This window comes from Oncorhynchus kisutch, linkage group LG30, assembly GCF_002021735.2.
Source record: "Oncorhynchus kisutch isolate 150728-3 linkage group LG30, Okis_V2, whole genome shotgun sequence".
NCBI classification, from domain to species: domain Eukaryota; kingdom Metazoa; phylum Chordata; class Actinopteri; order Salmoniformes; family Salmonidae; genus Oncorhynchus; species Oncorhynchus kisutch.
The window spans coordinates 20,455,547-20,482,763 of record NC_034203.2 but is presented as its reverse complement, the minus strand read 5'-3'; the positions used below and the strand labels follow the sequence as shown (position 1 = coordinate 20,482,763).

The window sequence follows — 27,217 nt, the reverse complement described above, 5'->3', positions numbered from 1 at the left end:
TGGCAAAGGAATGCAATAAATCTTTGACAGCAAAGAGTAAGAAGAAAAATTAAAAACAAAGAGAGCAACTCTTATGTTTCTATCAGTTTGTGAAAGTGGGAGGGATTGTGTGTTACTTGATGAGATCTCATTGGGTGGTCCGGCCCACCATTTTTGTGTACAAATAAACTTAACCCCTATTGTGCTTCCCTGGTCCTCTGCTGCACCACACAGCACGAACACACAGACTCCTAGGCTGAATAGTTGTGTGGAGGAATGTATGTATAGATGAGAACACACTGACTGAACAAACACCCAACAAAACTTTATAGAATCACCCAGAAACAACAGACAAGATTCACACAAAGAACACCACTGAAACTGAGCCTAGGGATAAACAAAGTTGCTTTTATTTAGACAATGGACCATCACTGTGGACCAGCAATGTGTAGGACTGGTCGTTCGGTCAGTCTCCCCCTGGTCTAGATCTCCATCAGCTGGTCAGTTCCAACAATCACCTCGTTAGTCCTTTCCGCTACAGAGTGAGAAGAAAGCACTCACAATTAGACATTTGAGATAGAAGATTATGACCCCTTGTCCTTCTGTAGAACCTGGTATTTAGCAGGTGTAGCAATAGACTAGTTAATTGGTTTCGGGTTGTTCCATGTCATTTACTCAAGCCAGGACACCCACCATCTCAGATTGTTCTGACATTGTTTCTGTAGTAAGAAATATAAGCTGGGTTAAGAGAGAGTTTGGCTGTGGGGGGGCTTTACTTGGCTCATCGTGCTCTAGAGACTCCTTGTGGCGGGCTGGGCACCTGCAGGCTGACTTCGGTCATTAGTTGAACAGTGTTCCCACACATTGGTGCAGCTGGCTTCCGGGTTAAGCGGGCGGGTGTTAAGGAGCGCGGTTTGGCGGGTTATGTTTTGGGGAACGCATGACTCGACCTTCGCCTCTCCCGAAGCCCGTTGGGGAGTTGCAGCGAGGAGACAAGAAGTTGGGTGACAAGAAATTGGAAGAAAAAAGGCGGTACCAACAAAAAAAAGAATAATAGAAATATAAGAATAGCCTTCCTGCAACATTATTTTGTTGAAATATCATTTAACTGATGGCACCCAAATTGGCAATTTTAATTCATAGGATTTACAGTGGGGCAAAAAAGTATTTAGTCAGCCACCAATTGTGCAAGTTCTCCCACTTAAAAAGATGAGAGAGGCCTGTAATTTTCATCATAGGTACACTTCAACTATGACAGACAAAATGAAAATAATAAATCCAGAAAATCACATTGTAGGATTTTTAATGAATTTATTTGCAAATTATGGTAGAAAATAAGTATTTGGTCAATAACAAAAGTTTATCTCAATACTTTGTTATATACCCTTTGTTGGCAATGACAGAGGTCAAACGTTTTCTGTAAGTCTTCACAAGGTTTTCACACACTGTTGCTGGTATTTTGGCCCATTCCTCCATGCAGATCTCCTCCAGAGCAGTGATGTTTTGGGGCTGTTGCTGGGCAACACGGACTTTCAACTCCCTCCAAAGATTTTCTATGGGGTTGAGATCTGGAGACTGGCTAGGCCACTTCAGGACCTTGAAATGCTTCTTACCAAGCCACTCCTTCGTTGCCCGGGCAGTGTGTTTGGGATCATTGTCATGCTGAAAGACCCAGCCACGTTTCATCTTCAATGCCCTTGCTGATGGAAGGAGGTTTTTACTCAAAATCTCACGATACATGGCCCCATTCATTCTTTCCTTTACACGGATCAGTCGTCCTGGTCCCTTTGCAGAAAAACAGCCCCAAAGCATGATGTTTCCACCCCCAATCTTCACAGTAGGTATGGTGTTCTTTGGATGCAACTCAGCATTCTTTGTCCTCCAAACACAACGAGTTGAGTTTTTACCAAAAATATATATTTTGGTTTCATCTGACCATACGACATTCTCCCAATCTTCTTCTGGATCATCCAAATGCTCTCTAGCAAACTTCAGACGGGCCTGGACATGTACTCTCTTAAGCCGGGGGACACATCTGGCAATGCAGGATTTGAGTCCCTGGCGGCGTAGTGTGTTACTGATGGTAGGCTTTGCTACTTTGGTCCCAGCTCTCCGCAGGTCATTCACTAGGTCCCCCCGTGTGGCTCTGGGATTTTTGCTCACCGTTCCCGTGATCATTTTGACCCCACGGAGTGAGATCTTGCGTGGAGCCCAAGATCGAGGGAGATTATCAGTGGTCTTGTATGTCTTCCATTTCCTAATAATTGCTCCCACAGTTGATTTCTTCAAACCAAGCTGCTTACCTATTGCAGATTCAGTCTTCCCAGCCTGGTGCAGGTCTACAATTTTGTTTCTGGTGTCCTTTGACAGCTCTTTGGTCTTGGCCATAGTGGAGTTTGGAGTGTGACTGTTTGAGGTTGTGGACAGGTGTCTTTTATACTGATAACAAGTTCAAACAGGTGCCATTAATATAGGCAACGAGTGGAGGACAGAGGAGCCTCTTAAAGAAGAAGTTACAGGTCTGTGAGAGCCAGAAATCTTGCTTGTTTGTAGGTGACCAAATACTTACTTTCCACCATAATTTGCAAATAAATTCATAAAAAATCCTACAATGTGATTTTCTGGATTTTTCCCCCTGATTTTGTCTGTCATAGTTGAAGTGTACCTATGATGAAAATTACAGGCCTCTCTCATATTTTTAAGTGGGAGAACTTGCACAATTGGTGGCTGACAAAATATTTTTTTGCCCCACTATATATAATATTTAATAAATATAGTACCTAACATCCGATTTGGACAAAACATTTTTATTTTAACGAGTAAGTCATGAGGAATCCAAAGAAAGTCAAAAGCCACCCACGGACTCCAACACCCCACACTAGTCAAATCCCAACAGTTCTCCTGGTCTGAAAAGTAGTATGGAGCTGAGGCTCAGAGTAATGTTTCTTCATCCTATTTAATTTGTTCTCAGTGAATTTGGTGATATTTTTTCCCCCTGATAATAAATACCAATACTGTCTTTGTTGTTAGGTTTATTACCCATCCTACATCCTGGCATTACCAGTGTCTGACCACTAGATAATTCTGTTCCTGTTATACATTGAAAAAACATTGAATACCTCCCCATGTAAAGGGGATAGTTAACCCAAATTAAATTATGGTTTCCTTACCGTGTATGCAGTCGGCCACTGTTTCAATGATAACTTTTTAGCATTTGTAAATTGTTTCACCCCCTTATCAATCTACACACAATACCCCATAATGACAAAGCAAAAACAGTTTTTATACTTTTTAGGCAAATGTATCACAAAAAAAAAACTGAAATATCTCATTTTCACAAGTATTCTGACCCTTTATGTAGTACTATGTTGAAGCACCTTTGGCAGTGATTACAGCCTCAAGTCTTCTTGGGTATGACGCTACAAGCTTGGCACACCTGTATTTGGTGAGTTTTTCCCAATCTTCTCTGCAGATTCTCTCAAGCACTGTCAGGTTGGATGGGGAGTGTCGCGGCACAGATATTTTCAGGTCTCTCCAGAGATGTTAGATTGGGTTCAAGTCCGGGCTCGGGCTGGGCCACTCAAGGACATTCAGTGACTTGTCCCGAAGCCACTTCTGCGTTGTCTTGGCTGTGTGCTTAGGGTCTTTGTTCTGATGGAAGGTGAACCCACATCACAGTCTGAGGTCCTGAGTGCTCTGGAGCAGGTTTTTATAGACGATTTCTATGTACTCTGTTTATTTCCCTTGATCCTGACTAGTCTCTCAGTCCCTGCCGCTGAAAAACATCCCCACAGCATAATGCTGCCACCACCATGCTTCACCGTAGGGATGGTGCCAGATTTCCGCCAGATGTGACACTTGGCATTCAGGCAAAAGATTTCAATCTTGGTTTCATCAGACCAGAGAACCCTATATCTCATGGTCTGAGAGTCTTTATGTCCCTTTTTGCAAACTCCAAGCAGGCTGTCATGTGCGTTTTACTGAGGAATGGCTTCCGACTGGCCACTCTACCATAAAGGCCTGATTGGTGGAGTGCTGCAGAGATGGTTGTTCTTCTGAAAGATTCTCCCAGAGGAACCATGGAGCTTTGTCAGAGTGACCATCCGGTTCTTGGTCACCTCCCTGATCAAGGCCCTTCTCCCCCGATTGCTCAGTGTGGCCAGCTCTAGTAAGAGTCTTGGTGGTTCCAAATTTCTTATATTTAAGAACGATGGAGGCCTCTGTGTTCTTGGGGACCATCAATGCTGCAGACATTTTTTGGTACCCTTCCCCAGATCTGTGCCTCAATACAATCCTGTCTCGGAGCTCTATGGACAATTCCTTCGAGCTCACGGCTTGGGTTTTGCTCTGATATGCACTGTCAACTGTGGGACCTTATATAGACAGGTTTGTGCCTTTCCAAATCATGTCCAATCAATTGAATTTACCACAGTTGGACTCCAACCAAGATATAAAAACATATCAAGGATGATCAATGGAAACAGGATGCACCTGAGCTCAATCTTGAGTCTCATAGCAAAGGGTCTGAATACTTATGTGAAGAAGGTATCGGTTTTACATTTTTTATGCATTTGCAAAAATTTCAAAAAACATTTTGCTTTGTCATTATGGGGTATTTTGTGTAGATTGATGAGGAAAAAATATTGAATATATTTTAGAATAAGGCTGTAATGTAACAAAATATGGAAAAAATCAAGGGGTCTGAATACATTCCGAATGCACTGTATTTTAGAATTTTTACACATAATATCCAGGACATCCTAAAGCATCTAAAAATGGATTGTGTAACTCAATGTTACACAGTGCCTTCAGAAAGTATTCATAACCCTTGACTTAATTACATTACAGCTTGAATTCAAGATGGATTAAATAGATTTTATGTCTCACCCATCTACACACAATACTCAATAATGACAAAGTGAAAGTGTTTTTAGAAATGTTTGCAAATGTATTGAAAATGAAATACAGAAATACACTGCTCAAAAAAATAAAGAGAACACTTAAACAACACCATGTAACTCCAAGTCAATCACACTTCTGTGAAATCAAACTGTCCACTTAGGAAGCAACACTGATTGACAATACATTTCACATGCTGTTGTGCAAATGGAATAGGCAACAGGTGGAAATTATAGGCATTTAGCAAGACACCCCCAATAAAGGAGTGGTTCTGCAGGTGGGGACCACAGACCACTTCTCAGTTCCTATGCTTCCTGGCTGATGTTTTGGTCACTTTTGAATGCTGGCGGTGCTTTCACTCTACTGGTAGCATGAGACGGAGTCTACAACCCACACAAGTGGCTCAGGTAGTGCAGCTCATCCAGGATGACAAATCAATGCGAGATGTGGCAAGAAGGTTTGCTGTGTATGTCAGTGTAGTGTCCAGAGCATGGAGGCGCTACCAGGAGACAGGCCAGTACATCAGGAGACGTGGAGGAGGCCGTAGGAGGGCAACAACCCAGCAGCAGGACCGCTACCTCCAGCTTTGTGCAAGGAGGAGCAGGAGGAGCACTGCCAGAGCAGTGCAAAATGACCTCCAGCAGGCCACAAATGTGCATGTGTCAGTCATGGTGTGGGGTGGCATTTCTTTGGGGGGCCGCACAGCCCTCCATGTGCTCGCCAGAGGTAGCCTGACTGCCATTAGGTACTGAGATGAGATCCTCAGACCCCTTGTGAGACCATATGATGGTGTGGTTGGCCCTGGGTTCCTCCTAATGCAAGGCAATGCTAGGCTTCATGTGGCTGGAGTGTGTCAGCAGTTCCTGCAAGAGGAAGGCATTGATGCTATGGACTGGCCCGCCCGTTCCCCAGACCTGAATCCAATTGAGCACATCTGGGACATCATGTCTCGCTCCATAAACCAACGCCACGTTGCACCACAGACTGTCCAGGACTTGGCAGGATGCTTTAGTCCAGGTCTGGCAGGAGATCCCTCAGGAGACCATCCGCCACCTCATCAGGAGCATGCCCAAGCGTTGTAGGGAGGTCATACAGGCACGTGGAGACCACACACACTACTGAGCCTCATTTTGACTTGTTTTAAGGACATCACATCAAAGTTAGATCAGCCTGTAGTGTGGTTTTCCACTTTAATTTGGAATGTGACTCCAAATCCAGACCTCCATGGGTTGATAAATTTGATTTTCATTGATCATTTTTGTGTGATTTTGTTGTCAGCACATTCAACTATGTAAAGAAAAAAAGTATTTAATAAGAATATTTCATTAATTCAGTTCTAGGATGTGTTATTTTAGTGTTCCCTTTATTTTTTGAGCAGTGTATATACAGTACCAGTCAAAAGGTTGGACACACCTACTCATTCCAGGTTTTTTCTAAATTTGCACTATTTTCTACATTGTAGAATAGTAGTGAAGACATCAACACAATAAAATAACACATATGGGATCATGTAGTAACCAAAAAAGTGTTAAACAAATCAAAATATATTTTATACTTGAGATTCTTCAAAGTAACCACCCTTTGCCTTGACAGCTTTGCACACTCTTGGCATTCTCTCAACCAGCTTTATATAGTGGTCAGTGCCTGGTAATGTCAAAATCAAATGAAATGAAATCACATTTTATTGGTCACACACATTTAAAATGATATGATTTCATTTGATTTGATTTTGACATTACCAGGCTCTGACCACTATATAAAGCTGGTTGAGAGAATGCCAAGAGTGTTATTGCTGGTGCAGCGAAATGCTTGTTTTTCTAACTCCAACAATGCAGTAGTATCTAACAATTCACAACAATACACACAAACCTAAAAGTAAAAGAATGAAGTAAAGAAATATATAAATATTAGGACAAGCAATGTCTGAGTGGCATTCACTAAATTACAGTAGAGTACAGTATATACATATGAAATGAGTAAAACACTATGTAAACATTATTAAAGTAACTAGTGTTCCAATTAAATTGGCCAGTCATTCCATGTCTATGTACATAGTCAGCAGCCTCTAAGGTGCAGTGTTGAGTAATCAAGTTGTAGCTGGCTAGTGATGGCCATTTAACAGTTGGATGGCCTTGAGATAGAAGCTGTTTTTCATTCTCTCGGTCCCAGCTTTGATGCACCTGTACTGACCTCGCCTTCTGGATGATAGCGGGGTGAACAGGCCGTGGATCGGGTGGTTGATGTCCTTGATGATCTTTTTGGCCTTCCTGTGACATCAGGTGCTGTAGGTGTCCTGGAGGGCAGGCAGTGTGCTCCCGGTGATGCGTTGGGCACACCGCACCACCCTCTGGGAGAGCCTTGCAGTTGCGGGCAGTGCAGCTGCCGTATACAGCCCGACAGGATGCTCTCAATTGTACATCTGTAAAAGTTTATGAGGGTCTTAGCGGCCAAGCCAATTTATTTCAGCTTCCTAAGGTTGAAGAGGCGCTGTCGCACCTTCCTCAATACACTGTGTGGGTGGACCATTTCAGATTGTCAGTGATGTGTATGCCGAGGAACGAGAGCCCATAGTCCTTGGGAGCAGACCGTGTCGGTGGCACTGTGTTATTTTCAAAGCGGGCGAAGAACGTGTTTAGCTTGTCCGGGTGCAAGACGTTCATGTGCGCGACGTGGCTGGGTTTCCCTTTGTAATAGATGATTGTCTGTAGACGCTGCCACATACGTCTCGTGTCTGAGTTGGTGAACTGCGACTCCACTTTGTCTCTGTACTGACGTTTTGCCTGTTTGATTGCCTTACGGAGGGAATAATTACACTGTTTGTATTCAACCATATTTATCAGTCACCTTACCGTGGTTAAATGCTGTGCATTGCGCTTTCAGTTTTGCACGAATGCTGCCATCTAATAGTCACATTGGGAACAACATCCCCTATACACTTCCTGATGAACTCAGTCACCGTGTCCGTGTACACATCAATGTTATTCTCAGAGGCTACCTGGAACATATCCCAATCCGCGTGATCAAAAGAATCTTGAAGCATGGATTCTGATTGGTCAGACCAGCGTTGAATAGACCTTAGCACAGGTACTTCCTGTTTCAGTTTCTGCCTATAGGAAGGGAGGAAAAGAATGGAGTCATTATCTGATTTGCCGAAGGGAGAGCGGGGAGGGCCTTGTAGCCATCCAAGAAGGGAGAGTAACAATGGTCAAGAGCTTTTGGAGCACGCGTACTACAAGTAATGTGTTGATAAAATTTCGGTAGCATTTTCCTCAAATTTGCTTTGCTAAAATCCCCAGCTACAATTCTCTTTGGAGGTAATAAGGTTGACATTTGATTGTGAGATATTCTATGTCGGGTGAACAAAAGGACTTAAGTTCCTCTATGTTATTACAATCACACCATGAGTAGTTAATCATGAAACATACACCACCGCTTTTCTTCTTCCTGGAAAGTTTTTTATTCCTGTCTGTGCAATGTACTGAGAACCTAGCTGGCTGTATGGACGAGAACAGTATATCCAGAAAGAGCTATGATTCAGTGAAAAAGACTATGTTACAGTCCCTGATGTCTCTCTGAAAGGAGATCCTCACAATGAGCTTCTCTGGGTGGTGTACACGCCTCCTGAGTACGACTAGAATATCTCTTCTCTGCCGGTGGCATCTTGGAGCAGCCTCTGGGATAAGTTCAATTGCACTGGAGGGTACGAACAAAGGATACAATTCGGGAAAGTCGTATTTCTGGTCATAAATGCTGGTGAGTTACTGCCGCTCTGATATCCAAAAGTTATTTCCGGCTGTATGTAATAACACAAAAAACGTCCTGGGCTAACATTGTAAGAAATAACACACAAATAAACGAAATACTGCAAAGTTGCTTAGGAGCTAGAAGCAGAGCTGCCATATCTGTCGGCGCCATCTTCGAGGAAATGGGATGGGACATGAACCTAACAATTACTAATTCAATAATTCAAATAAAACATTTTCTGAACAGGGAAAGAAAGTCATCACCAAATTAACTGAGAATACAAAACATGGGATGAAGAAACAATAAGCTCCATACTATATTAAGAACTGATACTGTATACTTGATGTTGGGGTGGGATTGGCGTGGGGTGTGGTCCCGTGGATGGCTTTTTACAATTTCTTTGGATTAGTCATCTCTAATTCATTGTTACTAACAAGTTCGGTCCAAATCAGATGTTAGGTACTATATTTATTGAATATTATAGGAATCTTATAAATTAAAAATGGGCCATTTGGGTGCAATCAATTAGATTAATTTCTCAGAAAACAAATATTTCAACAAAATAATGTTGCAGGAATGTTAATCTTATCCGTTCAGAAACGATTTCAAAACAATCTGAGGTGAAGGGTGTCAAAATCCTATTTCTTGTGCTTTTTGAGGTGGAATGACCCTTTTGTAAAACAAGTGTTTGATAGACTGAAGTCATGTTCTGGTCTTTGAAGTGCGTTTTCAAGCGGAAATTAAATGTCATAAGGTAGTTAACATGCTCAACTCAGACAAAAAGTATATATCTTCACGATGTGCCAAATCTACACTTCAATATGGCAGATGGACTAGGATTTTAGGACAAAAACAAGTTGAAAACAGATAATTCCTTGCTTCAAATAAGGGTGAAGCCTAACAGCCTTTTGAAACACAAACACGAGGCGAGCCTGCTATCCATCCAGACAAAGACAACTAATCCAAACTAAACTGTGGGGAAAGTGATTCATGATCCATATAAAGACATATTTTAGTGTGAAGGATTCCAAAAGGCTCTGTTTTTACATTCAGAGTTTGAAGGAAAGAGAAATAGAGCATGGAACACTAGGAGAGGAGTATATTTCCAAGAGACAGTGAGGGAGAGGGCTAGGTGGAGGAGAGAAGAGCGTGTCTGTGTCCCAGAAGCCTGGAGAACAGTCTGGTTTCTTTATGAAGGAGCAGCAACACCTGCAGTCCCACCACCACCAGATTGCCTGCCTGTCTGCGCAGTCAGCAGACATAAGTCTGTCTGTGGCTGCCTGACAGGGTGGTCTCTCTCTACAGAAGACAGACACTTCCATCTAACTGCTTCGTGAGTGGAGGCGTAATGCTTTTACCAGCCACGCTCTTCATTTATCCTCTGATGAGAGAGGCGAACCACCTGATACGGATGGTGCTCAGAGGCATACTGAGCCCCTTGAGGAGCAATTGCTTCAGGTGATTTATACACTGCTCAAAAAAATAAAGGGACCACTTAAACAACACAATGTAACTCCAAGTCAATCACACTTCTGTGAAATGAAACTGTCCACTTAAGAAGCAACACTGATTGACAATAAATTTCACATGCTGTTGTGCAAATGGAATAGACAACAGGTGGAAATTATAGGCATTTAGCAAGACACCCCCAATAAAGGAGTGGTTCTGCAGGTGGGGACCACAGACCACTTCTCAGTTCTTATGCTTCCTTGCTGATGTTTTGGTCACTTTTGAATGCTGGCGGTGCTTTCACTCTAGTGGTAGCATGAGACGGAGTCTACAACCCACACAAGTGGCTCAGGTAGTGTAGCTCATCCAAGATGGCACATCAATGCGAGATGTGGCAAGAAGGTTTGCTGTGTCTGTCAGCGTAGTGTCCAGAGCATGGAGGCGCTACCATGAGACAGGCCAGTACATCAGGAGACGTGGAGGAGGCCGTAGGAGGGCAACAACCCAGCAGCAGGACCGCTACCTCCGCCTTTGTGCAAGGAGGAACAGGAGGAGCACTGCCAGAGCAGTGCAAAATGACCTCCAGCAGGCCACAAATGTGCATGTGTCTGCTCAAACGGTCAGAAACAGACTCCATGAGGGTGGTATGAGGGCCCGACGTCCACAGGTGGGGGTTGTGCTTACAGCCCAACACCGTGCAGGACGTTTGGCATTTGCCAGAGAACACCAAGATTGGCAATTTCGCCACTGGCGCCCTGTGCTCTTCACAGATGAAAGCAGGTTCACACTGAGCACATGTGACAGACGTGACAGTCTGGAGACGCTCGTGGAGAACGTTCTGCTGCCTGCAACATCCTCCAGCATGACCGGTTTGGCGGTGGGTCAGTCATGGTGTGGGGTGGTATTTCTTTGGGGGGCCGCACAGCACAGCACCTCCATGTGCTCGCCAGAGGTAGCCTGGCTGCCATTAGGTACCGAGATGATATCCTCAGACCCCTTGTGAGACCATATGCTGGTGTGGTTGGCCCTGGGTTCCTCCTAATGCAAGACAATGCTAGACCTCATGTGGCTGGAGTGTGTCAGCAGTTCCTGCAAGAGGAAGGCATTGATGCTATGGACTGGCCCGCCCGTTCCCCAGACCTGAATCCAATTGAGCACATCTGGGACATCATGTCTCGCTCCATCCACCAACGCCACGTTGCACCACAGACTGTCCAGGAGTTGGCGGAAGCTTTAGTGCAGGTCTGGGAGGAGATCCCTCAGTAGACCATCCGCCACCTCATCAGGAGCATGCCCAGGCGTTGTAGGGAGGTCATACAGTCACGTGGAGGCCACACACACTTCTGAGCCTCATTTTGACTTGTTTTAAGGACATCACATCAAAGTTGGATCAGCCTGTAGTGTGGTTTTCCACTTTAATTTTGAGTGTGACTCCAAATCCAGACCTCCATGGGTTGATAAATTTGATTTCCATTGATAATTTGTGTGATTGTGTGAAAAAAGTATTTAATAAGAATATTCATTCATTCAGAACTAGGATGTGTTATTTTAGTGTTCCCTTTATTTTTTTGAGCAGTGTATATAAAGCAACTGCTCTTTGCTTCATATGGATAGCATTTCTGTATAAGAGAACCACTGTTCTCAGGTTGTATGTAATATGTACAGTACCAGTCAAACGTTTGGACACACCTACTCATTCAAGGGTTTTTCTATATTTTTACTATTTTCTACATTGTAGAATAATAATGAAAACATCAAAACTATGAAATAACACATGGAATTATGTAGTAAGCAAAAAAGTGTTAAACAAATCAAAATATATTTTCGATTCTTCAAAGTAGCCACCCTTTGCCTTGTTGACAGCTTTGCACAGTCTTGGCATTCTCTCAACCAGCTTTACCTGGAATGCTTTTCCAACAGTCTTGAAGGAGTTCCCACATATGCTGAGCACTTGTTGGCTGCTTTTCCTTCACACCACGGTCCAACGCATGCCAAACCATCTCAGATGGGTTGAGGTCAGGTGATTGTGGAGGCCAAGTCATATGATGCAGCACTCCATCACTCTCCTTCTTGGTCAAATAGCTCTTACACAGCCTGGAGGTGTGTTGGGTCATTGTCCTGTTGAAAAACAAATAATAGTGGGACTAAGAGCAATCCAGATGGAATGGCGTATTGCTGCAGAATGCTGTGGTAACAATGCAGGTTAAGTGTGCCTTGAATTATAAATAATTCACTGACCGTGTCAACAGCAAAGCACCCCCACACCATCACACCTCCTCCTCCATGCGTCACGGTGGGAACCACACATGCGGAGATCCTCCGTTCACCTACTCTGCGTCTCACTAAGACACGGTGGTTGGAACCAAAAATCTCAAATTTGGACTCATCAGACCAAAGTACAGATTTCCACAATCTAATATCGTGTATCTTGGCCCAAGCAAATCTCTTCTTCTTATTGGTGTCCTTTAGTAGTGGTTTCTTTGCAGCAATTCGACCATGAAGGCCTGATTTACGCAGTCTACTCTGAACAGTTGATGTTGAGATGTGTCTGTTACTTGAACTCTGATGCATTTATTTGGGCTGCAATTTCTGAGGCTGATAACTCTAATGAACTTATCCTCTGCAGCCGAGGTAACTATGGTTTTTCTTTCCTGTGGCGTCCTCATGAGAGCCAGTTTCATCATAGTGGTTGGTTTTTGCGACTGCACTTGAAGAAACTTTCAAAGCTCTTGAAATTTTCCGTATTGACCTTCATGTCTTAAAGTAATGATAGACTGTCGTTTCTCTTTGCTTATTTGAGCTGTTCTTGCCATAATATGGACTTGGTCTTTTACCCGATAGGGCAACCTTCTGTATACCAACCCTACCCTGTCACAACACAACACAACTGATTGGCTCAAACGCATTAAGGAAAGAAATTCCACAAATTAACTATTAACAAGGCACATCTATTAATTGAAATGCATTCCAGGTGACTCCTCTGAAGAATCTCAAATATAAAATATATTTTGATATGTTTAACACTTTTTTGGTTACTACATGATTCCATATGTGTTATTTCATAGTTTTGATGTCTTCATAATTATTAAAATTTTTAGAAAACAGTAAAAATGAAGAAAAAACCTGGAAATGAGTAGGCGTGTCCAACATTTTCACGGGTACTGTAGGTGTCATAACCAGCCATAAAATAATGCAATGGATGTCACAACAGGTCTAAATATGTGTCATGACAGTGTTATGACCATATTATAAACAGGTTATAAAGTATGTCAGCTGTTATGACATATGCCGCTGGGTGTCAAGTAAAGTGTTACCAGAAAAAGTAGACAGCCAGGACATTTTTTTGCATTAGCTCTATTTTGGTGGCCTCGGGTACATTCAAATGCCATGATTCTATCCAAAATACACAGTGAAATTATTGAATACTTTATCGACTTCACCACCCAGATTGGAAAAATGTGTTGTTATATTGTGTAGAAAGTCCTGACTTAACAATTTATACTGAACAAAAATATAAACGTAAAATGTTGGTCACGTGTTTAATTAGCTGAAATAAAAGATCCCAGACATTTTCCATACACATAATTTTTTTATTTCTCTCAAATTTTGGGCACAAATTTGTTTACATCCTTTTTAGTGGGCATTTCTCCTTTGCCCAAAAAATCTATCCACCTGACAGGTGTGGCATATCAAGAAGCTGATTAAACAGCATGATCATTACACAGGTTCACCTTGTGCTGGGGACAATAAAAGGTGCAGTTTTGTCAAACAACACAATGCCACAGATGTCTCATGTTTGAAGGGAGTGTGCAATTGGCATGCTGACTGCAGAAATGCCCACCAAAGCTGTTGAATTTTTATTTCTCTACCAACGTCGTTCTAGAGAATTTGGCAGTACGTCCAACCGGCCTCACAACCGCAGACCACGTGTAACCACGCCAGCCCAGGACCTTCACATCTGGCTTCTTCACCTGCGGGATCGTCTGAGACCAGCCACACGGACAGCTGATGTAACTGAGGAGTATTTCTGTCTGTAATAAAGCCCTTTTGTGAGGGAAAACTCATTCTGATTTCTGGGCCTGGCTCCCTATGCCCTCCCAGGCCCACCTATGGGTGCACCCCTGCCCAGTCATGTGAAAACCATAGATTAGGGCCTAGTTTATTTATTTCAATTGACTGATTTATGTATTTTATCAAAAAATAAATGTTAAATTTATTTTATTAAAACAGAAAAAAATAAGTAAATAGCCCACATATTCCCAGGTTTCTGTTTTTCCCAGTTATGTCAGGTTTCCACTCTCAAAATTACACAAAAACCACACTAGATGTTCTAAGTGCACAACAATGTTTAAACCACATCAGGTCACCACTTTTGAGGTCTGGAAAAAAGCTGAGAATTTAGATTTTTTTTTTACCCTTTAATTCAATTGAGCACGAAGCAAGAGGCTGTGTTTAGCAGTGTTATTGTAGCACACATGAGTTTGCAAACCAAATACCCACTGGATTGATAATAATAATCATGATATCATTCTGCCAGTTAAGCATAGGATACTTTTTGGGCTAACATTTAAGTCAAATCAAATTGAAGGTTTTTGGGAAAGCCTTTCTATCTACCAGAGACTGTTTTCATTAGCTAACGGCTACACAAATTGGTAGACACCGCACACAGACAGACAACATTGTAGAATAATAGTGAAGACATCAAAACTAAACTAACACATATGGGACATTGTAGTAACCAAAAAAGTGTTAAACAAATCAAAATATATTTTGTATTTGAGATTCTTCAAAGTATCCAACCTTTGCCTTGATGACAGCTTGGCACACTCTTGGCATTCTCTCAACAACCTTCATGAGGTAGTCACCTTTTGACTGGTACTGCATATGAAAGATGTTGTTACAGATATTGCCATAGCACAAGCAAGACGCAGTCTCTACACATTGCATTGGGGCAAAACTCCGCCTTCTGTGTGATGTAATCTTTATAGTTATGCTGGCATATAGTCAGAGTTGCTGAAAAAATAACTACAATAGCTAATGTTTGCACTTTAAATCACTATTGACTGCCTGTCTGCGTCTTGCTTGTTGATATGCTGTGTACATATAACTTATAACATATAACTTAACTAAATAGCTGCATGAAGGCTAACTCCCCTCCTGAAAAAAGAACATGAAATCGCTAGACTGCCTGTTGTGTCGTGCTTATGTCTGCTTTGATTATTGCTACAACAGAACTAAGTTTGTTCAAAGAAGCAGCAACGGAGTCACAGAGAGAATGAGCACTGAGCAGTAGCTGAAAGGACTCTGATGGGAAAGCGCGCAGAGGATCCCAAACATGCGCAGAAAACTTCCAGGTTCAGAAAATCCGGAATCGCAGCCAGTCCGTAGAAAAAAAGATGTTACTTTTGAATTCATTAAGATTAATAACATTCAAATTGAATGGGAATTTGGAGCTTTGATATGATGAAATCAAAGGGCTTTTGAGTGTAGAACTTAAAGACAGTGGTTGTTGTTATCCTCCAGGCTATTTCGAGACATTTATTGCAGTTATTATAAGTAATGCTTTTATAATGATAGGTTACATTAACCTCTGCTCTGTTACAGACTCGGTTAGCCTTTTTTCTGGGATATCTTTGAATTGTGCTCTTTCTGTGCTTTAAACTTAAAAGGAGTTGTGTGGGGGGTTTGTGCTGGGCTGTGTTGAGCTGGGCTGTGGGGCAGAATGTGTGGGAAGTACACGGGTCTAGATTGTAATTTGGGTTTTCTGGGAGCCGCTCCATAAGTCAGTGCTTTCCAGGTTACGGCAGGCTAATCAGGTCCAGTCGCACTCTGATAACTGGGCCGGGCTGAGAACTTGGAACATGGATGGGGAGGGACAGAAGGGGGTTGGTTGGGAGGGGGGTAAATGTTGCAGTATTTGGTGCAGGGGGCCGTGGTGTAGCAACACCCTGTTGTTCAGTCAATTAGGCTGAGCAGGCCCTGGACATTTTAGGGGCGCCTCTGGCAGTGTCATTGATGGAGAGGTTAGAGAACAGGCCAGGACCACCCGGAATTCAACAGCCCCCAGACCCCTCCTCCCCCACACCACCCCCCAATCCCAAAAACACACACTGACTAAATCACAGGAACACAAACACACAACACCCCCCCCCCCTCCAGCTCCATCTAGGGAGTATGAACAAGGGGATTAGGAATATAAAAAAAGTAAAAGCTCAATTATACACAGAGGGTTCAGTTTTAATGCGATCTAAGAAAGCGTAGAATAAAACGCATCACAGTCACATAAAACACTGACCCACACAAGTTCACACATGCTACTTTGGCTAGTACCGTGTTATTTCCTTCTTCTTAGGGTTGCAAAAGTCAGGTACCTTTCCCCAAATTCCCAGATTTTTCAGAAATCCCAGTTGGGAAGTTTCCCAGATTTCCTATGTATTCTCTATGTCCTTATTCCAGGAATCTTACAAACAGTATTTCTGGAAAACCTAGGAATTTTGGGTTACTGGATTTTTGCAACCCTACTGTTGCCGGATAAAGTGGAGGTGAGTGGGACTTGAGTGTGTGATGGCAAGGTGAGGCAGTAGTATGCAGTAGTATGCTCACCCTCTGGCTCTATGCGCTGGGCACTCCCTACCAGGCAATATTTGATGTCTGCACCTCGGCCGATCACAGTGTTACTGCAGATCACACTGCCCTGGATGTTACACCTGTAGAACAAACACACAGCACCATCAACCAGACTTCCCCTTGAGAACTAGTACACTATCACTCTGTGCAGACTGTGGGTACCTGCGAAGACATCGCAGAGTTGATTGCTGGCCATTGGACACCTGCTCTCTGACCTAATGCAAAGTTAAAATCCTGGTCTTGTGTACTATATTTGAACATCTACTCGACCAGGCTTCATTTTCAAGGAGGACGTTTTCTGGATGCAATATTTGAGAAGATGCATTCAACTGCACAGGCTTTCATTAATGCACGCGCACACACACACACTCTTTCATGGGATCACTTTGGCACCATAAAACTTTATAACTTTATGTGCACAGTTTGATGTTTACTTAACATGCCTGGGCCAGGCCAGCTTTTTTTTCTTGGTGCATGAAGAACATATTTACAATGAAATTTCTCTTTCATGTCTTCAGCTAATTGCACGGCAGAGGGAGGGCCTTGTCCTTTCCTGCCTCTAACCCCTCCCTTAAAGGAAACATGACCCCTCAGAGTTTTCAGCTGTCTTGTTTTATTTTCCTCAAGAAACTAGATTAGCATACATATTAAAGAAAAACACCAGCCTCTACCTTGTGTGTGCAAATTGATACACTATCATCGACATTTAGAATATTAGGTATTCGATATCGTCAGGTTTATTTTTTATTTTGTTGAGGGCAGGGGGTGACGTAACATTATAGACAGGTGTTCATCAAGGCTCGAAATAAAATAAAAACATTCTGGATCCTATGTTATAATTATTATGGGTACTGAGCTCAGTCTAAATAGTGGGTTTCAGACATTAGGCTTATGTGATGTCTAGGTAGGCAGTATACTCATTCATTTGAGTGGGGTAGCAATTCTCTATGGTAAGTAGACCGTGATCTTTCAAATTCCTCATTAACTGTTCATATCATGTTTTAAACATCTTAATTGTTCCTTCATTACCTTGATTGTGTCTATTCTACATTTAAACTGAGATGTTAAATGTTTAACTAAAGTTTGGTATGATTTTATTTGATCAATAATAGTGAAAATCCTGAATTAATCAATGAATCTCAATTCAGGATTTAATCTCATCTTCCTTCGTGTAACTGTCATAGTGAAACTCCAGACCCTGGTTGACAGGCAAAGGCATGCTAACAATCCGAATATCAACAGATGGAAAGTCTGTGAGGTGGTGGTGCTGTGTTGGGTTGGGGTTAGTTTAAGATAGCAGGGGAACCGACAACTCTGCCCGGGGATGGTTGATGTTCTGCACCACCTGGGTTGGCAGTCCGGACTAAGGCCACCATAAGGTCTCCTCTGGAGGATAGAAACAGAGTGAGCTCTGTGGGGCAGGCTGGGGAGCAACATGTATGTCTCTCCCTCCTAGAGAGACTGACGAGCTTGGCCCTGCAGCCACTAACACAGGCAGGTCTGTATTGGCTGCTGCTGCACTGGGGCTATTCAGGTGGTGGTGGAAGGGTTGGAGGGAGAGGAAGGGGGGTGAGCAGGGAGGGAGGGAACCGGGTGGGGGGTTCATGGCAATGGGAGATTACAAGGATTGGAGTTTTAAACTGAGAGACCACCAAAGAAGCCCAACTGAAACACCACTAATTACTGACACTGTGCTCCTCCTCGCTGTGACCCCCCCCACCCCCGCACCTCAACCACCCACATCCTCTGCCTGCTTCCCCGCGACCTCGACCGCAGCCCCCCCAAATAGCCTCTGCTTTGTAAACAAGCACTCCTAGATGCAAACAAAGGGGCCAAAAAATGCAAGTGCCTTCTTTAACATGCCAGGGATTTGCTAATCCCCTCGTACATTTTTTTTATGTTGCGAAATAATTGCCATTTCTTTATTTTCCTATTTTCTCTCTTTCTTTCTTTCTCTTTATGCGTGCACTAACTGGGACATGAGGGTACCCCCGCTGGCTCAGGCCTCCCTGTCTTTAAGAGGGACTGTGCTAAAGCCCAACTCTGCCAGATAAAGCTCTTCCCCAGGATTTGAGGATGTCTGAATTTAAAATAACAGGGTCCTTTTCTACTTCTCAGTGGCCTCTCCTGCGATTCATGTCATGCTTGCAGTTTTCAATCACCAGCCAGGACATCCTTTCAACCAGCCAGCACGAGTGAAAATACTTTAATTAAAAATGTCTCCCAATGCTAGACAGAAAAAAAAAATGAAAAAAGAAGAAAAAAACCCGATTCATAGTAGGTTTACATAGTAAGCAATCCACCCACAATAAATAGTTGAATATGACACTTTAAAAAAGGTAGAAAACTGAGGTAAAAGTTTTTTTTTTTTAAATCCACTTGTGAGTTATATGAAGGAACTAAGAATAACTGAGAATTGCTGAGAATCTAGCTACAGCATAGTTTAACCATGTATATTAATCACCTATGTGTTTATGTATGCCATTGTAAGCGTGCTCTGGTTCACTGCACACCAATGGACATTGTCAACATAGTGTTCTCTGTTTCCCCCACATATCACATAAAACAAGCCTCAGGCAGTCAGTCCCCTCCTCGCACTGCAGCCCACCCAAACACAAACACGGTTGCTTTACTCTCCTTGTGGGAACCAAACAACTGATTCCCATTCCAAATCCTATTTTCCCTAACCCTAACATTTAACCTAACCTAACCCAACCCCAAACCCTAACTCCTAATTCTAATCCTAAACCTAAAAAAGCATTTTGCTTGTGGGGACCGGTGAAATGTTCCCACTTGTGCAAATTTTCCTTGTTTTACTATCCCTGTGGGGACTTCTGGTCCCCACAAAGATAGTAAAACCAAAAGACACACATACTCCGGAGTCATCCATACACTCTGGCCTCTAAAACCTAATGGTTCCCCTTTGTGGTTTAAAACTATACTGGGCATAATTGGAGAAGGGAGTTTACTACCCGGTCTTTTCCAAATGGAAATAACAGTGTGTGTGTTACACTGCTTTCTCTCTACCATAAAGTGTCATCTGTGACTACCTGGTAAAATGTCCTGGGCTCACAGATTCTGAAGTCTAAGGACACAGTGGTAGAAATGGTCCAGATCTGTATACAGGAGGCTCTACTCACCCCTCCTCGATGGTGACTCCGTGCATGATGATGGAGTTGGTTACTTTGACCTTCTCTCTGACGGTGGTGGACGCGCCGATCATTGATCTCTTGATGGATGCCTTGTCTGAGATTTGACAGGATGCTCCTATTATGCTGTCAGCACCAATCTGGCAGACAATAACCAGATGTGGTAGAACGATGTCAGGAAAGAGAGATCATAAGCCGAAAAGACCACACCAGAATGTGCACTTCCCTCTGTTCCCTTCCTACACTACTATATCAGTCAAATTTCCAGAGTAAAAATCTAACTCTTATATATATACACACACACACACACACACACACACACACACACACACACACACACACACACACACACACACACACACACACACACACACACACACACACACACACACACACACACACACACACACACACACAACAAAAAAAGAAACTTCCCTTTTACAGGACCCTGTCTTTCAAAGATAATTCGTAAAAATCCAAATAACTTCACAGATCTTCATTGTAAAGGGTTTAAACACTGTTTCCCATGCTTGTTCATGGGAAAGAACCATAAGCAATTAATGAACATGCACCTGTGGAACGGTCGTTAAGACACTAACAGCTTACAGACGGTAGGCAATTAAGGTCACAATTAAGAAAACTTAGGACACTAAAGAGGCCTTTCTATTGACTCTGAAAAACACAGGGTCCCTGCTCATCTGCGTGAACGTGCTTAAGGCATGCTGCAAGGAGGCATGAGAACTGCAGATGTGGCCAGGGCAATACATTGCAATGCCCGTACTGTGAGAAGCCTAAGACAGCGCTATAGGGAGACAGGACGGACAGCTGTGGCAGACCATGTGTAACAACACCTGCACAGGATCGATAAATCCAAACATCACACCTGCGGGACAGGTACAGGATGGCAACAGCAACTGCCCGAGTTACACCAGGAACGCACAATCTCTCCATCAGTGCTCAGACAGTCCGCAATAGGCTGAGAGAGGCTGGACTGAGGGCTTGTAGACCTGTTGTAAGGCAGGTCCTCACCAGACATCACCGGCAACATCGTCACCTATGGGCACAAACCCATAGTCGCTGGACCAGACAGGACTGGCAAAAAGTGCTCTTCACTGACGAGTTGCAGTTTTGTCTCACCAGGGGTGATGGTCGGATTCGTGTTTATCGTCGAAGGAATGAGCGTTACACCGAGGTCTGTACTCTGAAGCGGAATTTATTTGGAGGTGGAGGGTCCGTCATGGTCTGGGGCGGTGTGTGACAGCATCATCAGACTGAGCTTGTTGTTGCAGGCAATCTCAACACTGTGCGTTACAGGGAAGACATCCTGCTTCCTCATGTGGCACACTTCCTGCAGGCTCATCCTGACATGACCCTCCAGCATGACAATGGTCCTACATCTGTAAGAGGTGTAGTTGCCAAAAGTCCCCAACTGTTGAACAGGACAAGAGGAGCTGAGGGCCTCTGCTAGTGGCCTCCCCTGCCTCTTATGCTCCTTAATCCCCTATGACATACACTTAAAGCATCTTCCCTCATAGACAACTAACAAGAATAGCATGTGACTCACCAAAGCACACTCACTCTAATGGCATCCTCACTCACAACGCTCATTCTACTACAACCTGCTAATGACTCAGACACAGACTCATGGATGCAGTCCGAAAATACACATCGTACCAGACATCTAAGAGAACCACCCATCTAGCTACTAGGCTAGCTACTCACCAGACAGCGCACAGATATCGCTGCTGATGGATGGACTGCAGGCTCATCAAACAGCTTCGGGGCCTGGAACACAAGACAATAAGGCATACATGTTCATAGAAGAGGATAAAACAATAATGCCAGTAATGTACAGGGAGCATGGTCCTCACCAGATAAAAGGTCATGTTAATCACATCTAAAAGTTGTGAGCTAGGGTTACTAACAGAGCCGGCTATTAGTTTGATGTGGCAGGTAAAGAAAGCAGCGTACAAGAAGAGCATGCTAGCCATGAAGCAGTCAAAAACAGATGAATACATGTTTAGTACATCTAGTTTCACTCTCTCACTTACCAGGCGATTGGCTTCGATGTAGGCCGCTAGCATGTTGACGCGGTAACACATGCCCTCGTCCATGATGTGCACGTAGCAGCGCAGGCGTCCTCCGTGGTAGGCCTCACTCATGTCCCCACGATGGTCATTCCAACAGGACCTCTCCCGGGTTAGCTGCAGCAGCGCCTCATCCCTGGACAAGATCTTAATCTCTACACACACAGACAGCAGACACACAGAGTTGAGTGTGTGTATGTGTGTGTGCATGAGGTGAGTTACAATCTAGCTATGGATACTCTCTTAAAATGTTCAAGTATGGTTTCATTACCTACGTTTGCATTGCCATCCTTTTTCTTAAGCTTTTGATCAGCTTCATCGTTGACATTCGGAGAGGTCATGGATTTAGAGAACTGTTTGCGGACGATATACGGGACTAACTCTCCCCGAATCGAAGAGACAGATCTTTGAGAGAAAAATACAATACTTACTCAGTTGTTGAAATAGGTACATTCACTGAAAGTAAAAAATACATTTTACTCTCATGAAGTCTAACATTTGACCCCCAACTCTTTTGAAAAGTAATAGCATAGAATCAGAATGAGGACAACATTTGACCGTGGCAATTGACCTGCATGCGGACCCCCGTTCTACTCATAATATTTATATATCGATTCAGGTATTTCCTCATGACCAATCAAAACGATAGAAGTAGGAAGTAGGGAGAAGGGGGGTGAGAAGGGGGGAAATGCCTTTGAGTGTACATAGCTAATGTCCATGCACTGAACGCTTTCACAAGTTCTAGGCCCATCTCTGCTCATGAGGGTTACCGCTAACCAGAAAACAAAGAAACAACCACGATCATTTCACAGTGTACACGTTCATGGGTTTCCTAACAGGTTCAAAAAGATTAGGCTGAATCATGGTTTCAAACTACCATGTAAGCCCGGTAGGCAATTTAACTTTCTCCTCCTTCTCCGCTCTCCTGCACTCCACTCAATGTCCCTCTCCATCTCTCACTCTCTTTTTAGTTTCTTTTAAGGGAGATTAGAATTTCCATCTGAATGCCTAGAAAGAAACAACAGTTACTCTGTCCATTTTTCTCCTTGAGCGCTCCACAGCAGAGCAGCTTCAAGAGGGAGAGATAGAGAAAGAGATGGAGAGAGAGAGAGGTAGAGAGAGAGAGGGGGAGAACATGGAAAAAAAGGGGGACAAAAAAAAAGTCCACCTACTTTGATGCGGGAGAGAAAGAAATAAGCGGTTAGTGCTTTTGAGGTCTCCCGAGTCTGGGTGGCAGATAACATTAAATGATATTTATATCAGGATGACTGGTGAATTCAAATGTTAAAGCAATGGGAAGCAGCAGGAACAAGCGTCTGCAATGCAGAGTATTTATGTAAACCCCCAGTAGAAAATTCCTATTTGGAGGGAAAGTGAGCCGAGTGAGTGAGTCAATGCACTCCCCAATTAATGCCACCTGCACTTATTTTCAACACCACTTAAAGGAGCTGTTGGGTCTCCTCACAATGCCAGTTTAACAAGCACAAAAGGGACGGGGGGACTAACTGGGGTACTGGACTGGGGGGTGGAAGAGGTTGTGCTGCTGCTTTTGGTCTTGCTGGACTTGGCGGGGGGGGGGGGGGGGGGCTAGCAATTACTAGACCCATTTCTCATTCAAGCCCTGTTCTGTCCCCCTCCCAGTTCTGAAGTATCCCCTGCCTAGGATGTATGGGCAGGAGAATGTGAGTAGATGAATGCAACACCACTAGAAATATAGGCTACATCAATAGGATGTACATTTATCAAATTGGGACACACTTCAACTAAGTGGTCTAAGCATCTAACTATGCCTTCATTTGCTTGGCCTTGATTTTAATGATCCAGTACATCTTTTAAATTGTGGACCATTTGATCTGGTGGTGGTGACCACAGAGATCCATTAAATGACTTCAATATGTTGGAAGATACATGTCAGTCTATGGTGGTGGTCCTATTATATACGGTAACCCAGAAAAGTACAGTGGGCAATAAACAGACTTTCTGATTGGCCCAAAGTGATTGCAGTTAAAAAGAAAACCAGAAGTATGAGGAAGTGAGATGATCAACACAGTTGTGATTGAGGTGTACCTCTGACACTAACGCACAAGGGGGCTAAAAGCCTAATAAACTGCTCAAGTGGCACATTGTAAAACAAATGAACACCTGACAAGAATACCTACCAGCCTCAAAGCCTTTCTATAGTCACAGTCTGTTCTCAAATTCAACACGCATGAACCTTGGCAAAAAAGGTGCTATTCAATATTTCACCTGTGTATAGCAATACACTGTATTCACATTTATGTGGATGGTTATTGGTACCTTTAAAAACTACATTTGATATACATTAAACATAAAACACGAGCACATTTGTGAGAAAATGACATGCACAAAGGCTACATCCCAATGGTACCCTATTCCCTACACAGTGCCCTACTTTACAGGGAATAGGGAGCCATTCAGGAAGCAAGCAAAGTAAAATGGCCTCACCTGTTATCAGCCAGGAAGTCAACCACAGACTTCTTCAGGCAGTACAGGTGGGCGTCCACAAGGCCAGTTTTGATGTGCATCCTTGGATGTCTGAATGAAAGAGAGAGAGAGAGACAGACGGAGGGGGTAAATCAAATCACATGTTAACTAAAAAGCCAGCGAAGACGGGGATGTTTTAGATTGCATTAACTCGATCACTGTGTCGTAACATAGTAGTTGTTATAGAAACATTGTACTAACATGTCTTATCACTTACTCTAGCAATTGGTTTGGAGTTGAGAGCGATTTTTGCTATCACCCGAGAGGGCTAAGGATTATTCCCTATTTCACTTCTGTAAGTCAACTGTTAGAGTAATAACAGTGTTACGACACAGGTTTAAGGGGAACTGTAACTGGCTACTGAGAACACAGGTGGTGCCAGTACCACAGTTAATGTCACTGTTCATGGCACAACACACTATAAAGTATCCTGTAGCAGACACTGAGGCACCAAGCCTCTTTCTTTACATGAGCAAAACCACTTTTTGTTTTTCTTCTCCAGATGTTTTTTTAATTAGATGACAAAGAGTAAAAATAACTACAGTCTTTAATTTAGCTTTTCATTCTACCTCCTTAATTACTCTGTTGAAAGCAGTATGTGACAGAACAGAACATCTGTTATGATAAAAAAAAAGAGGTGATATAACAGTCCTGCATCTGTGTATTGTCCCCTGCCAGCCTCTGTCCACAGGCCCTGCCCCAGAAACATGGCTGTCATGGCAACCGTGTCCAGTCTGAACTGCAGTGAGTGCTGCGTTAACTGGTCAGATGCCAACACCAGCGGACCCCCCAATTGTTTTACAGCCTGCAATGCTCTGGGTATAGATCCTCTGTGTTCAGGCAGGGCAGGCTGCTATAGAGCCCAGGGCTAAAATGGCAACCTATTTCCTTTATAGTGCACTACAAGTAGTGCACTACAATAGGCAATAGGGTGCCATTTGGGACACAGCCCAAAGGCGGCTGCCTGCCCTGGAGGCTAGTCTAATTCATCTGAGAGCAGCAGCAGCCAGGCTGTCTGAGTGATGTGGGAAGTCTCTGAGTTGCAGCTGAAGGCAAACCAAAGGTTGCTGCACCAGGCAGGAAGAAAGAGATGGGAAAAACTCACAGGATCAGAGATTGTGGTGGTATCGTGTAGAAACGCTTTAATTGAGAATAATTGCTGTTTGGGTTTTATTTTTGAAGTCCTCGGGTAAAATGATCATGATAATATAACGTTCTATACTTGCCGAATGGTGGTTAGTTACAGAATTAAATCTAAGCCTACAGTCGACATTGCCTACAGAAGCCAACATCAATTCTCTAAGACAGTGATGTCAGTTAGCAAAGCTAGCACAGTAGATATGACCATGGTGAAAGCAGAACTCATCCTGTGAGAAGGCCTCTGTAAGCACTGCCCACATAAAGTGACCAGGAGACCCAACTCCATAAACAGTTCCTTGGACAGAACCAAGGCCATGGATCATAAAAGGCCATATCCATACACTCACTAGTCTATATTCTATATGACCTCTGGATCAGAGCACCAGGTGAAACAAATGAAACCTCCACCTAACACCCACCATGATCAGAGTGGTGAAGCACCACCATAACAAACCGGCTATCCAGCCTGACTGGTGGTGTCACATTCAACTGAGCCCCCCATACCCCCCCGTCTCCCCTTAATGTGACATTTATGAAGCGAAACCATAAGAAAACCATCTCATCTCCGGGGCGTTATGTGAGAGCCTCCCCTCTCCGCCTTTTCTTGGGCAAAGAATGCGATTTGAAACATTGAGAATAAGTCAGGAGGTCTGTTTGGCGATGCAGATTTCAGAACCAGATGCTGAGCCGTATAAATCACGTTGTGAGGGGGAGGAGGGTAAACAGGCAAGAGGTAAATTATGACAACTTTGAGCCATTCCATTAACCAGCTCATAGAGGGGCCATGTGTTGAATCCACCAACAAGAGGCTGAAAACAGAGACAGGAATATTCTAGCACATCACACCACCCACATGTGGTCCCAATGTGGTCCTCCGGTCCACACACAGACCAGAGCAAACAGGTTGTCATATCCTGTGTGTGTGTGTGTGAACTGTATGCCAAATGCAGATGGAAGTAACCTAGATTTATAGGAACACCCAGCATCTGACATCCTTGTTTGGCACCTGTGGGGCCGGGCAGGCAGGCAGGGAGGGAGGCCAAGCAGGAGAGATACCCAGAAATCAGTGTACGGTGGACGGTGGTCAGGTGTGGTGTGGCGAGGATGGGAGCGGTTGGGGTGAGGGTCGACAAGTGCCCTTTATGGAGCAGGACACCATGGTTAAACACAAGCAGGAGCGGCTACAGGCCTAGTCTGTCCTTCCAATGGGACGGCCTACATGCTGATAGAAGGATCCCCATTTGGGTGATCATTTTAGTAGAAATACAATACACATCGTTTGGCCATAAGCCACTGCATTTCCCAGACACAAGTCTAATGTGTGATTCCTGGTAGTCTAGGGGGCCTGGCTGATGAGTGAAACAGAACATTGTTGCAAAACTCCTCAGGCTATGGTGATTCACTCCCAAGCGTTATGACTGACTACTAAAAGCCTCAGCATGTAGTAGGATCTACCTCCTAAATGAGCACATTCCACATGGCAGCAGTGCTGTGAGGTAATAGTACTTGTGCTTCTCTCTGAGGGGACACTGCTAACTGCTGTTCTGGATCTAGTCTGTGTCAACACCACTGCAAGGCCCAGACAAATTTGCTCACGCATCCAGCTACATTTCACTTTACTATAAAGACCTTGGCTCT

At 43.6% G+C, this 27,217-nt stretch overlaps 1 protein-coding gene and 1 long non-coding RNA gene across 2 annotated transcripts in view; both read right to left on the bottom strand.

Moving 5' to 3' along the window:
- Positions 1–373: 373 nt before the first annotated feature.
- Positions 374–12,177, bottom strand: LOC109875465 (uncharacterized). Its single transcript, XR_002252828.2, has 2 exons — positions 11,972–12,177; positions 374–514 (listed from the first exon to the last, which is right to left on the bottom strand). It is a non-coding gene; the product is annotated as an uncharacterized LOC109875465 (long non-coding RNA).
- Positions 12,178–14,256: 2,079 nt separating this feature from the next.
- LOC109875464 (translation initiation factor eIF-2B subunit gamma-like) overlaps positions 14,257–27,217 on the bottom strand; it is a 37,133-nt gene continuing 24,172 nt past the window's right edge. The window contains exons 6-11 of the mRNA XM_020467802.2: positions 24,401–24,490; positions 22,206–22,339; positions 21,899–22,089; positions 21,570–21,632; positions 19,839–19,987; positions 14,257–16,778 (exon numbers count right to left, since the gene is read on the bottom strand). Coding sequence (XP_020323391.1) covers positions 16,571–16,778; positions 19,839–19,987; positions 21,570–21,632; positions 21,899–22,089; positions 22,206–22,339; positions 24,401–24,490 — 835 coding nt within the window. The 3' untranslated portion in view covers positions 14,257–16,570. The remainder of the gene's footprint in view (positions 16,779–19,838; positions 19,988–21,569; positions 21,633–21,898; positions 22,090–22,205; positions 22,340–24,400; positions 24,491–27,217) is intronic.